Below are 14,724 nucleotides of genomic sequence, written 5' to 3' on the forward strand. Positions count from 1 at the left end.
GATGAGAAACACTGGAGAGTGATGAGAAAAAAAGAGAAACACAGGAGAGCAATGAGAAAGAGATGAGAAACACAAGAAAGTGATGAGAAAGAGATGAGAAACACTGGAGAATGATTAGGAAAAAATAAGAAACACCAGAAAGTAGTGAGAACAAGATAAGGAACACCAGAAAGTGATGAGAAAGAGATGTGAAACACTGGAGAATGATGAGGAAAAAATGAGAAACACCAGAAAGTGATGAAAAAGAGATGAGTAAAACTCCAGAGAGCGATGAGAAAGAGATGAGAAACACAAGAGAGCAATGAAAACAAGATGAGAAAAACCACAGAGTGATGAGAACAAGATGAGAAAAACCAGAGAGTGATGAGAAAGAAATTAAAAACACCAGAAAACAATGAGAAAGAGATGAGAAACACCACAGAGCAATGAGAAAAAGTAGAGAAACACCAGAGAATGTCAAGAACAAGATAAGAAACACCAGAAAGTGATGAGAAAGAGATGAGAAACACTGGAGAGTGTCAAGAACAAACTAAGGAACACCAGAAAGTGATGAGAAAGAACTGAGAAACACTGGAGAGAGATGAGAACAAGATAAGAAAAACTCCAGAGAGAGATGAGAAAGAGATGAGAAACAGCAGAGAGTGTCAAGAACAAGATAAGAAACACAAGAAAGTGATGAGAAAGAGATGAGAAACACTGGAGAATGATTAGGAAAAAATAAGAAACACCAGAAAGTAGTGAGAACAAGATAAGGAACACCAGAAAGTGATGAGAAAGAGATGTGAAACACTGGAGAATGATGAGGAAAAAATGAGAAACACCAGAAAGTGATGAAAAAGAGATGAGTAAAACTCCAGAGAGCGATGAGAAAGAGATGAGAAACACAAGAGAGCAATGAAAACAAGATGAGAAAAACCACAGAGTGATGAGAACAAGATGAGAAAAACCAGAGAGTGATGAGAAAGAAATTAAAAACACCAGAAAACAATGAGAAAGAGATGAGAAACACCACAGAGCAATGAGAAAAAGTAGAGAAACACCAGAGAATGTCAAGAACAAGATAAGAAACACCAGAAAGTGATGAGAAAGAGATGAGAAACACTGGAGAGTGTCAAGAACAAACTAAGGAACACCAGAAAGTGATGAGAAAGAACTGAGAAACACTGGAGAGAGATGAGAACAAGATAAGAAAAACTCCAGAGAGAGATGAGAAAGAGATGAGATACAGCAGAGAGTGTCAAGAACAAGATAAGGAACACCAGAAAGTGATGAGAAAGAGATGAGAAACACTGGAGAGTGATGAGAAAGAGATGAGAAACACTGGAGAGTGATGGGAAAAAAGAGAAACACAGGAGAGCAATGAGAAAGAGATGAGAAACACTGGAGAGTGATCAGAAAAAAAGAGAGACACAGGAGAGCAATGAGAAAGAACTGAAAAACACTGGAGAGAGATGAGAAAGAGATGAGATACAGCAGAGAGTGTCAAGAACAAGATAAGGAACACCAGAAAGTGATGAGAAAGAGATGAGAAACACTGGAGAGTGATGAGAAAGAGATGAGAAACACTGGAGAGTGATGGGAAAAAAGAGAAACACAGGAGAGCAATGAGAAAGAGATGAGAAACACAAGAAAGTGATGAGAAAGAGATGAGAAACACTGGAGAGTGATGAGAAAAAAAGAGAAACACAGGAGAGCAATGAGAAAGAGATGAGAAACACAAGAAAGTGATGAGAAAGAGATAAGAAACACTGGAGAGTGATGAGAAAAAAAGAGAAACACTGGAGAGCAATGAGAAAGAACTGAGAAACACTGGAGAGAGATGAGAAAGAGATGAGATACAGCAGAGAGTGTCAAGAACAAGATAAGGAACACCAGAAAGTAATGAGAAAGAGATGAGAAACACTGGAGAGTGATGAGGAAAAAATGAGAAACACCAGAGAGCAATGAGAACAAGATAAGAAAAACTCCAGAGAGCGATGAAAAAGAGATGAGAAACAGCAGAGAGTGTCAAGAACAAGATAAGAAACACAAGAAAGTGATGAGAAAGAGATGAGAAACACTGGAGAGTGATGAGGAAAAAATGAGAAACACCAGAGAGCAATGAGAACAAGATAAGAAAAACTCCAGAGAGCGATGAAAAAGAGATGAGAAACAGCAGAGAGTGTCAAGAACAAGATAAGAAACACAAGAAAGTGATGAGAAAGAGATGAGAAACACTGGAGAGTGATGAGGAAAAAATGAGAAACACCAGAGAGCAATGAGAACAAGATAAGAAAAACTCCAGAGAGCGATGAGAAACACCAGAGAGTGATGAAAAAGAGATGAGAAACAGCAGAGAGTGTCAAGAACAAGATAAGAAACACAAGAAAGTGATGAGAAAGAGATGAGAAACACTGGAGAGTGATGAGAAAAAAAGAGAAACACAGGAGAGCAATGAGAAAGAGATGAGAAACACAAGAAAGTGATGAGAAAGAGATAAGAAACACTGGAGAGTGATGAGAAAAAAAGAGAAACACAGGAGAGCAATGAGAAAGAGATGAGAAACACTGGAGAGTGATGAGAAAAAGATTAAAAACACCAGAGAGGAGTAAGAACAAGATAAGAAAAACTCCAGAGAGCGATGAGAAACACCAGAGAGTGATGAAAAAGAGATGAGAAACAGCAGAGAGTGTCAAGAACAAGATAAGAAACACTAGAAAGTGATGAGAAAGAGATGAGAAACACTGGAGAGTGATGAGAAACAGATTAAAAACACCAGAGAGGAGTAAGAACAAGATAAGAAAAACTCCAGAGAGCGATGAGAAGAAGATGAGAAACACTGAGAAACACCAGGGAGTGATGAGAAAACCACAGAGGAAGATGATTTAGCCATGTTTGACGTGTAGTGTGCTGACCAAAACCAAAGAAAGAAAAAAATAAAGAAGGAAATCAACAAATAGAAGAAGAGGAACGAGGGGAGGAAACCCTACTGTGTCACATGATCTCTTGCTCCTTTATCCAACCCATGAAAGAAAGAACTTATCAACAAATGAAATTAACTAATGATTCTGTCATTTCCCAGCATTCCCCTCACTGCAAACCTTTCAAGAGGGATGAGAAGAGGAGAGCAGAGCGGTCCATAGGATCTCACCGTATTGTGAGTTGTTGAAGGTTCCAGCGAGGGTCTTACATGAAGAGTTGTCTCCTCCACAGACGCCACACTTATCATTTCTGGCCTTCGAGTTCAAAACATGGTCACAACCTGCTTGCTATGATAAACACATACAATAAGAATGTCAGTTTCCATTTGCACCACAGATGTACCATGGGTACATACCATGGTATTACTATGTTTATTTTAGACATATACCATGGTAACTTGATGGGTTTTGGATAAACGCCATGGTAGTACCACGTTGTTCTTTGAAGTACCATTGTATATGAATACAGTAATCACCCAGTACCGTAATACATTTCAAAGTACCAGAGTATTATCATTTTTAGAAGCCCTTTCATACCCTGCAGAGGCCTTGTACACAGATATCATACGTGTCCGGTCCACACGGGGTCCCGTCGACGACCCGATCCCTCAGCTGATAGTACGCCATCGTCCCCGCGACACGACAGAAGAGTTTACAGCGATCCTTCATCAGAACTGAGAAACAAGAGAGATGAGTAGGAGAGTTTTTGGCATTATTTTACCATTATTTTGTTGATTCTGTGCACTATAGCAGTCAAAAGTTTGGGGTCAGTAAGATTTTTGTTTTATAATAACAAGAAAGGAATTAGTGATGAGAAAGAGATGAAAAACACCAAAGTGTGATGAGAAAGATATGAGAAACACCAGAGGACAATGAAAAACAGTTGAGCTACAGGGTCCATGTACGTTTTGATAGTTTGTTTTTCAAATTTAAATGAAATAAGCAGAAACGAGAAAATGGCACCTTTATTCGTTTTTTCGTTTATTAAAAAACCCCCCAAAAAAACAAGATTTCGGCTCAATTTTTCGATTTTTGTTTCATGGGTAGAAAAGGATAAACGACTTCAAAATTAGTTTTCCCCATGTTGTTCAGTTGTTCCTCAGTTCTGTTAAACAAATTAATACTCCTTTGCTGCTATAGTACTTAAACTGTACACAGGTCCTAGACTGGGATTTCTTCTGTGCAACCTAACGCGTTTCAAGTTTATTTCAGAAATATTAATCTGAACCCAGCCTGTGTGCCGAGTTAAATCTGAGCGGTGAAGCTGCGTTTCCACAGATCAGTGTTCAGTCAAGTGTAAATACGAAGCAGTCGTAACTTTTCTTTTAGTAACTTCGTTCTAAAAAGTCGCAACTTTTAACTTTTCAGTTTTGGACAATGGATAGTCATTGCAAATACTGTATTGCAAATCAGCCGAGGGTATACACCAAGGATGACGATTTAAATTTTTACTGTACTGTAACCATAGACGCGGGCGGGAACGTTTAGTTTTGCCAGGATTTAAGTTATGAGTGTGCACAGAAAAGTAAAATGTTGATAAATAACTAGATAATAAATAACTAACTCTCGGTGTTACACGGTGTTCGGCCATCCACCGATTGCATTACCACCGCTCCACTGTCGTTTTGCATTTTTATAGAAATAACAATATCAGTGTAGTTCAGCTGGACAGCAGACAAGCGTCCGCTTCATAGTGAGTGAGTTTGCCTTTGTTTTATATTCTTGTTGTGTTTTCAATAAAGTGATAATGAACAACAAAACCAGCGTTCGTTTTATCGGGGAAAATCCAAATACCTTAAATATAATGCAGATATTTGTGTCTTATTCATTTTTTTTATAAAAGTTTGGTTAATATAAGCGCGTTTTATTGTACTATTTTTGTTGTTGTTGTGTTTTCATTAAATTAACAATGAACCAAAAACTATATTCATTTTAAAGTAAGGGGAAAATCCATTTAGAGTCCTATAGGATCCGTCTTACTCGTTTTGTTAATAACGAATAATGTTAATATTTTTTTTTTACAAAGAATGTGGTAAGATCAAACATTAAAGATCAAAATAAGTGTGCTAATAGATGCTGATACTGTTGAGCACATAATGTTAAAGGCTTCTTAACATAGGCTACCATTACACTCGGTTGGAGAGTCAAGAAGGATGTTTTGTTAATGAAGATTACAAACTGTCCAGTGTAAATATACTGTATAATACATCATCATAACATATAATCACATAAACACGTCGTATGCCTATAGCCAAAACATGACAGTTTTTGTTTGAACATGTATTTTAACACTACCCGTATGTTTTTTTTCCCCTGGGCTTACAGTAGGCCTAGGTGACCCTGATTCTACAGTTTGCTGCAATCGGTGGATGGCCGAATTCTGTGTAACACTGACTACTGACTACGTTTAAACATATAATTTAATAATTTTCACACTTTAAAGAAATGCCTTTGCTTATTGCCATTACTATGGCAGCCAACAACAGCACAGCAACCTTGCGCACATTTTTATACTTGGTTACATTGAAAAAGTTTCAATTCAGTCGATCTTTTTCACCCCATTTTAACATGGATTTCTATGGAGCTGTAGCTGTCTGGCAAGATGGCAGATAGCAGCGGCGGCACATAATATCCGCGTTCTGATTGGTCAGATCTCCTGTCAATCATGCTCGGTCCATTGTTCTTAAAGGGGTCATATGATGCGATTTCAAGTGTTCCTTTCGAAAACGAAGCGTTTGAGAGAGGCGGGGCATAGAGGACCTACAATAATGTACAGTATTTGAAAAATAATGTGTTTTTTGAACATTAAAGCATGTCAACATATTCTGTTACACCAAATACACAAAATAATGATCTTTAAAAAAGCATCATATGACCCCTTTAAAGTATCAAGAGATTAATTTTTTTGCTATTGCAGCAGTTAGAGATCCATCCATGCTGGATATATAGGTCCTGGCCGCTAAAGACCCGAATATGTAATAATGATTGGTGAAACATTCATGCATTTAAGGGTTAACAGAACTGAGGAACGACTTTGGTTGACCAATCGGCAGAAAGGGGCGTTTCATGACCGCTCACATGGGGAAAACGAATTTTGAAGTCGTTTATCCGTTTTCTCCCCGTGAAACAAAAAAAAAAAATTGAGCCGAAATCTTCTTTTTCTTTTTTTTTTTTGGAATAAACGAAAAAAAAAAATAAAAGAATAAAGGCGCCGTTTTCTCATTTCTGCGTATTTCATTTTAAATTGAAAAACTTACTATCAAAACGTACACGGACCCTACAGTCACAGGTCTAAAAAATGTACTCGAATTAGCAGCTTTCTTGAGATATTCACTCATATTCACTCTCCACCCTCTATAAACATGTCAGAGCAGCAGAGAGGGTTTCTGATCGGCTAATGAAGTGCAAAGTCATTCTGAAGTCAGAGAGCGATGTGATTTCTCCATTTCATCTGTCAGCGAGTAACTACAGCATTCACTTCAGATAAAAGCATCTGCCAGAAGCATGAATGCTGTCTGTGTGCTATTCATCAGTGTTTGACGAGCTCAGCAGATTTATTATGAAGCACGGCTCCTCCATCAGCCGCTAGAAAACCATTACAACAATAGCTGCAGCAAGTGTTGCCAACTCATTTTCAGAGAAAGTCGCTAAAGGAAGGTCGATTTGTTGCTAAAAGTTGCTAAATGACGTTCATCAATCACAACGCAAAATTGTGTCACAACATCAAATCTCAGCTAAAAATATATTTTATATACGTTAATTTAGATTTGTTTGTAAAATATCATGCATAATACAATATTATAAATAATATAAATTGCTGTATTTTTAAATAAATTGAATTATTGAACTCTTACACATTTTTGAATGATTACAATTTAAGTTTTTTTTTAATAGCTAGTAAACTAGTAATATAACACATTCTCAACAATTATGCTTTAAGCAGTGTATTAGTAGTTAGTTAGTATGCTACACTCTAAGAAGAGTCTGTAAAATTAGGGCACAATCTACTATGTTAATATGAAAATTTTCCGTATTGATTTTTTACCTGCATTTTAAATTATGCATTGTGTTTTCAGGTTACAGGGTTACAATGGATAATGTCCTGGAAAATTACTAGTATCTTTTGCCTATTTTCTTACTGTGTACTAATTGATCAACAAATCGCAGGTACAAGAAGCTACTGACAAAGTGTATCATAAATGAACAATGATTCAATGATTATTATTATTATTAAATTGAACAACTGCAAATAGCAGCTAACACAATTCACGTGATGTGTGTACTGCTAGGCATCTTTGGTTTCCTCTTTTTGTGTAATTTGGATGAAAATGTGTGCCTTTTTATTGTCTGAGCCACTTATCAAAAGTAAAAAAATTAGCAAAATTTGTTGCTAGGCGCTTTTGGAAGAAAAAAAAATGTGTGCCTTTTTATTGTCTGAGCCACTTATCAAAAGTAAAAAAATTAGCTAAATTTGTTGCTAGGCGCTTTTGGAAGAAAAAATTGCTAGGGTAGTCTGAAAAGTTGCTACATTTAGCAACAAAATTGCTAAGTTGGCAACACTGACAACAAGAGCCAAATCTGTTGGGACTTCCCAAATGTCTGCTACAGCTGGACTTGCCTAAATAAACATTTCTCTGGTGTTACAACACGGTTCTTTTGTAATTAACGCATTGCTAAAGCAAATAGATCTTTATAAAACATTGCTGTATTGTATTAAAGGAAGCATCAAACAACATACTTTAACCCAGTGGTTGCCAAACTTTGTTTTCCAGGGGACCCCTATTTTAGCATTCAAATATTTAAATCTTTTTTTTTTTACCTTTACCTTCTCATTGATTTTTTTTAATAAACTTTTTTTTTTTTGATGTTACCAACAACGTTTATAACATTGGCAATATAAAGTATTTCTTCCCAAACGTGTGTGTGTGTGTGTGTGTGTGTGTGTGTGTGTGTGTGATGGGTCAGAGGTCAAACACACTCACTGCCGCTGTACTTGGGCACCCAGCGGACGGAGGGCGGCAGTCCGTTGATGTTGAAGTGTTTCCCGTCGAACTGCGCGCACTGCTCTTCCCTGAAATCCCTCCGGCCACGGGGACACGGATCCGTGTTACACGAGCGGAACTTCATTCTGCGGCCCACACAAAACCGGCCCCCGTTCCTCGGCCTGAGAACCAGAAAGATATCTGTGCTGTCACACACTGAAAGCCTTTTGATAGGAATAAATTATTTAATACGAAAATTCACCAATTCAATGCAATTGGGCACATTTACAGAAAGTCAAACTTCTTAATTACTTAAAAACTTCTTAACTAAATTAAAATAATAATAATAATATTATTTTGTATAAAAAAATGTATTCTCTTTTTAGGGCCATTAAGATCATAGTTCACTCCAAAGCCTATTTCATTTTTATATACTATTAATGACATGATGGGGTGAATAAATATCATGTTGAATCATATGTACAATAACAAAGAAACAATGTGTATAAAGGAAATGAATGGAGATTATATTTCACTATAAAATTAAAACAAAATTTCTATATATATATATATATATTCACCTTAAAAAAAAGCATATTTTATATTTTATAATTACCATATTGTATAACTAAATAAGAAATAAAGAACAAAAGATTATGCGCTTACTCGGGTTTATTGCAGTCTCTGGTTGTGCTGCGTGTTCCTCCTCCACAGGTCCTGGAACAAACACTGTAGGGGCCCCAGGGGCCCCATTCACCATGAACCGGCTTCATGTCCATCTCCTTATTCACACACATGCCGTGCCTGCAGTGCTAAAAACACACAGACACATTATATCAGAAATGACATTATCAGGTGTCCAGAAATTAACTGTCCACAAACAATGGTTTTAAAAACTTTAAAAAATGTAATTAAACACACACTCACACACACGGGCCGAGCGTTTTGATTGGACGAACATTTCTTGATCCTACGCCTTCCACAGAATATATAAATACCGATAAATACATTTAGACCACTTAACTTAATGATTGCTATCGGGATGTGATAGAGAGACTTTCACCCAGCATAACAAAAAACGTTTCTCAAGACAATCACCTATTGCACCTTTAATACTCGCTCATTACAGTAATATCTGACAGTGCACATGCTCTGTGTTTGGCGTCATCAGACAGACAGAGAGCCGCTGGCAGTAACCGAACCCTCGCAGAGGAGCGCTGGCTGGAATGCAGGACAGGCTGGCGTCGGTCTCGCACACACGCACCAGACGCGATAACTAAACCTGAGCGCACAGATAAGAGCGACAGAGCTCATTACAGTCTCGCAGCGCTGCTTCCTCTCCTCCCACAGTCACATCTCTACTGCCAAAGCCCTTCCTGCTTTCCTTCATCACATCAATCCTCACAGATCATAAGCAGCACAGGTATATTTGTAGCAATAGCCAACAATACATTCTATGGGTCAAAATTATAAATTTTTCTTTTATGCCAAAAATCATTAGGATATTAAGTAAAGATCATGTTCCATGAAGACATTTCCTACCGTAAATATATCAGAACTTAATGTTTGATTAGTAATATGCATTGCTAAGAACTTCATTTGAACAACTTTAAAGATGATTTTCTCAATATTTAGATTTTTTTGCACCCTAAGATTCCAGATTTTCAAATAGTTGTACCTCGGCCAAATATTGTCCGATCCTAACAAACCATACATCAATGGAAAGCTATTTATTCTGCTTTCATATGATGCATAAATCTCAATTTCACAAAATTGACCCTCATGACTGGTTTTGTGGTGCAGGGTCACAATATGTCATGGTATGGTACTACAAGGTACTTTCAAAACTACAATGACACACTTTGTGCTAAAAAACATATCATGTGTGTGTGTGATTTTTGCAAGAGAAAAAACTACGGCACACTGCAAAACAATTTCTAACTGCCTTCAGTTTTTAAAGTATAATCAACCTGGTTGTACAAGTCATTTTAACTTGCAAATAAGATGAATTATATAAAAAGTGGCAAAAGTGCAAAAACATGGTACCACAATAGTAAATGTCCCAAAAAAATGGACTATGGACAAAAAAAAAAAACTTGAATTTACAATAGTAGGTGTTGAAAAATCACGCTATTAACACAGTAAATGAAAATAGTTAAATACATAAATTATTTATAAATTATTTATAAAGATGATTTTATAAATCTCCCCCTCTATATAAATGTATAAATATTAAAATAAGTTTTTAAAAATATTTAAATATCTAAATATTTTTTATTTTATATATATTTATATTTATACATATATGTATATATATTTATTTATTTATTTTTTATTATTACATTTTTTTTTATTATTAAACCTATCTACCTTGAACACATGCCATGGTAGCATCATGGTATTCTCTGAAGTATCTACAAGGAAAATGCCAAATACTGTACGTAGTACATGCATATGGCAATCAATTAGAATATAAATATAGTGATCATCACAGTATTACCATGGGATACCGTACATCCCTGTACCGTGGTACACAGTATCTGTGTCTCCTCTCAGTAACACAGTAATCTGGCTCTAAACAGGAAGCATAATTAGAGTGAGAATAACAGAGATCCGGTGACTGCTGCATTCATTCATTCATTCATTCATTCATAACTCTGTGTGTGATATTCATCTCTGACTGCAGGCTTCCTCTTTCCTCTGATAAAAGCCACGTCACACAAGAGCGTCCAGCAGGAATCCACAACAGAGCCATTACACACGAGTCTGACTGAAGCAGCACACCTGCGTCCCGATCCGAAACCAGACTCACTGCTGCTAATGACGGACAAGCACTCAGTCCAGCGCCATACACCAGGACAGGACGGATTAAACACAGGCCTCGTCTGATCTGAACCACAGCAGACAGAGAAATGAGCTGCATCACGGCTGTATTTCAGATGTATTTCTAGATAGACAGATAGATAGACAAAATGACATATAATTTTTTTTTCATTTAAATGCATATAAAAGTTTTTATAAAACTGAATACTTTTTGAAAATCTCTCTCTCTATACAAATATTATATAAATGCATATTATATGTGTGTGTCTGTGAATTATTTATGAGTTATGTTTTTATATATTTCATATATTAGATTATATATTGTAAAACATTTCAAACTATATGATATATTATATATTATTACGAATGTAAAATAATATAGGCCTATTAATAAATACACACACACACACACACACATACAGTATATACTGTGTATAATATGTAAAATACTATACAACATGAATATGTTTATCAGTTAGAATACATGAATATGGTAATCACTACAGTATTACCATCTGATACTGTACATCACTGTACTGCTGAACAGCCACAGTATCTGATGTCTAATGTTCCATAGTTCATATTCTGACCCTGTCTGCATGAGCTCTTTTTCATCTGTTAAATCTGTGTCATGTTTCTGAAGTGTTCACAGTTAAATGTCAGAAACAGAAGGGTGAGTGGATGTGAAGATGGCAGGTCTGCTGTGATTGTGGTTTGTCTGATGAGACGTTTCTGAGAATAAGCTAAATATGGAGAGAAACGGCTTCAGCGCATTACACACGCATTTTACACTCCAAACCACAGCTAAACAAACGCAAACAAATGCAAACTGATGCTCCCAGTCACACTGCAACAGGATACCCTGCCACAGAGAGCCGCAGGGCACGAACACACACACACACACACACACACACACACACACTAACACAAACACGCTGCACAAGACTGCGCACCTGTGTGTGTGTGTGTGTGTGTGTCTGCGCGCGTGACTGAGTGTGAGTGTGTGTGTGTGTGTGCGTGTGTGTGTGTGCGTTTGAGTGTGCGTGAGAGTGTGTGTGTGTGTGTGTGTGTGTGCGTGTGAGTGTTTGCGTGTGCGTGAGTGTGTGAGAGTGAGAGTGAGAGTGTGTGTGTCGGGGTGTTTCTTCAACTCTATGTGTGGCTGCACTTAAAAGAAATGAAACACCCTCTTGAAATACACTTATAACACTTCATTTCCACCACATCTCCAACAATGAATTATACAGCTCATTTCAAATCAAGTATGTTATGCACCTTTAATACACACAATTAAATACACATTTTGCATAATTTGACAAAATTACAACGTGAATGCAATTTTAACGTTAAAAATATGTTTATGTTTTTTTTTTCCTTTTTGAGATAATCTCATATTTCACTGACAAATTTAGTACACTAACTTTGGAAAAAACTTTATTAATAACAGAATTGTCGGTTGTAGTGGAAATGACAGTTGTTTATAAAAAATGAAAAACTAAATAAACACCACAACTGAGGGACATTTGCTAAGAATTACATAAAATAAAATAAAACTAAATTAAATTAAAGTAAACACCACAAATAAGGGACAGTTGTTTAAATAAAATTAAAAATGTGTTATAAATAAAATAAAATAAAATAAAATATAACTATCAGTTGGTCACACAAGCACATAATTTGGTCACAATTTTTTTTTCTACAACATGGGATTAATCAATGCATGCTGATGAACTTTTATCATAGTCTATAGTTATATGGTAACTAAAGTGTTCAAATTTCAACCCGTTCTTTTTGTGTGTGTGTGAGAGAGAGAGAGAGAGAGAGAGAGAGTGTGTGTGTGAGTGTGTGTGTGTAAGAGAGAGAGAGGGTGTGTGTGTGTGTGTATGTGTGTGTATGTGTGTAAGAGAGAGAGAGGGTGTGTGTGTGTGTGTATGTGTGTGTATGTGTGTAAGAGAGAGAGAGGGTGTGTGTGTGTGTGTATGTGTGTGTATGTGTGTAAGAGAGAGAGAGGGTGTGTGTGTGTGTGTATGTGTGTGTATGTGTGTAAGAGAGAGAGAGGGTGTGTGTGTGTGTGTATGTGTGTGTATGTGTGTAAGAGAGAGAGAGGGTGTGTGTGTGTGTGTATGTGTGTGTATGTGTGTAAGAGAGAGAGAGGGTGTGTGTGTGTGTGTATGTGTGTGTATGTGTGTAAGAGAGAGAGAGGGTGTGTGTGTGTGTGTATGTGTGTGTATGTGTGTAAGAGAGAGAGAGGGTGTGTGTGTGTGTGTATGTGTGTGTATGTGTGTAAGAGAGAGAGAGGGTGTGTGTGTGTGTGTATGTGTGTGTATGTGTGTAAGAGAGAGAGAGGGTGTGTGTGTGTGTGTATGTGTGTGTATGTGTGTAAGAGAGAGAGAGGGTGTGTGTGTGTGTGTATGTGTGTGTATGTGTGTAAGAGAGAGAGAGGGTGTGTGTGTGTGTGTATGTGTGTGTATGTGTGTAAGAGAGAGAGAGGGTGTGTGTGTGTGTGTATGTGTGTGTATGTGTGTAAGAGAGAGAGAGGGTGTGTGTGTGTGTGTATGTGTGTGTATGTGTGTAAGAGAGAGAGAGGGTGTGTGTGTGTGTGTATGTGTGTGTATGTGTGTAAGAGAGAGAGAGGGTGTGTGTGTGTGTGTATGTGTGTGTATGTGTGTAAGAGAGAGAGAGGGTGTGTGTGTGTGTGTATGTGTGTGTATGTGTGTAAGAGAGAGAGAGGGTGTGTGTGTGTGTGTATGTGTGTGTATGTGTGTAAGAGAGAGAGAGGGTGTGTGTGTGTGTGTATGTGTGTGTATGTGTGTAAGAGAGAGAGAGGGTGTGTGTGTGTGTGTATGTGTGTGTATGTGTGTAAGAGAGAGAGAGGGTGTGTGTGTGTGTGTATGTGTGTGTATGTGTGTAAGAGAGAGAGAGGGTGTGTGTGTGTGTGTATGTGTGTTTGTGTGTGAGAGCGAGAGAGTGTGTGTGTGTGTGTGTAAGAGAGAGAGAGTGTGTGTGTGTGTTTGTAGCTTTAGTGCCTGTCTGTCAACCCCCCCCCCACTGGTCTGTTGGTTGTTGAGGGCATTTAACGGGTAGTATTCAATCCAGATGTCCCTCATTGAGTAACAGCTGTGCTCCAGTTTGCTCTGTAAGGACCTGACTAAGGGGAGAGTGATGATAGAGAAAAGAGAGAGAGGCTTGTGAGTGAAGGAGGCTCATTCATGGCTCCTGATAGCTGTCTGGATGTCTGTGAAAGACCACTCCAGACCCTCCATGATCCCCCATTCTACCCTTTGGCGTGTGTGTGTGTGCGTGTGCGTGTGGGTGTGTGTGTGTTTGTATGTGTGTGAGAGAGAGAGAGAGAGTGTGTGTGTGTGTGTGTGTGTGTGTGTGACGGATTGTAAATGGCCATGTGTGTGTGCTGGCGTTACAGAATAGACCCGGACCACCGGCGAGCCCCGAGTGCTGTCAGAGTCTGAAGTCTGAAGCCTTAAAGGCATTCCACTCCCCGCTGCCATCTTCATGTTTACAGCGCCTTTGTTTAGCTTGAAAAGGTGCTGTGGGAGAGAACCGCAGCTTGAAAGAGGCTCCGAAGAGAAAAAGAACGAGTGAAGGAGGGGTAAACCTCAGTGTGCACACACACACTTGCCATATGTATGGGCTGTTTGTTCTGCCAATAGAAGCATCTGGGGCCATTGTGACCTTCAATTAGACTCGTGAAGGTGTGGAAACGGCCTGAGGTGAGAGCGAGAGACACACAGAGAGAGAGAGAGAGAGAGAGAGAGAGAGACGGGCTGAGGTGACTCTGAGCTTGTCAAGATTTGCTCTTAATTGAGAATGCAGTGAGATATTTGAAGGTCGAGTGAGAAAAACCAGCCCAGCTGCTGCCAACACGTGTTTTAGATTTGTGACTTTCACACACACACACACACACACACACACACAAAATGTACCCATACCACCTCACTAGACAC

General features: G+C 38.1%; 1 protein-coding gene across 1 annotated transcript in view; it reads right to left on the reverse strand.

The window, feature by feature from the left end:
• LOC107564742 (A disintegrin and metalloproteinase with thrombospondin motifs 20-like) overlaps window positions 1-14,724 on the reverse strand; it is a 97,830-nt gene that overhangs the window by 44,558 nt on the left and 38,548 nt on the right. Inside the window, exons 9-12 of the mRNA XM_016249888.1 lie at window positions 8,609-8,754; window positions 7,943-8,124; window positions 3,498-3,634; window positions 3,131-3,248 (exon numbers count right to left, since the gene is read on the reverse strand). Coding sequence (XP_016105374.1) covers window positions 3,131-3,248; window positions 3,498-3,634; window positions 7,943-8,124; window positions 8,609-8,754 — 583 coding nt within the window. The remainder of the gene's footprint in view (window positions 1-3,130; window positions 3,249-3,497; window positions 3,635-7,942; window positions 8,125-8,608; window positions 8,755-14,724) is intronic.

This window comes from Sinocyclocheilus grahami, unplaced genomic scaffold, assembly GCF_001515645.1.
Source record: "Sinocyclocheilus grahami isolate Dianchi unplaced genomic scaffold, SAMN03320097.WGS_v1.1 scaffold958.1, whole genome shotgun sequence".
NCBI lineage: Eukaryota > Metazoa > Chordata > Actinopteri > Cypriniformes > Cyprinidae > Sinocyclocheilus > Sinocyclocheilus grahami.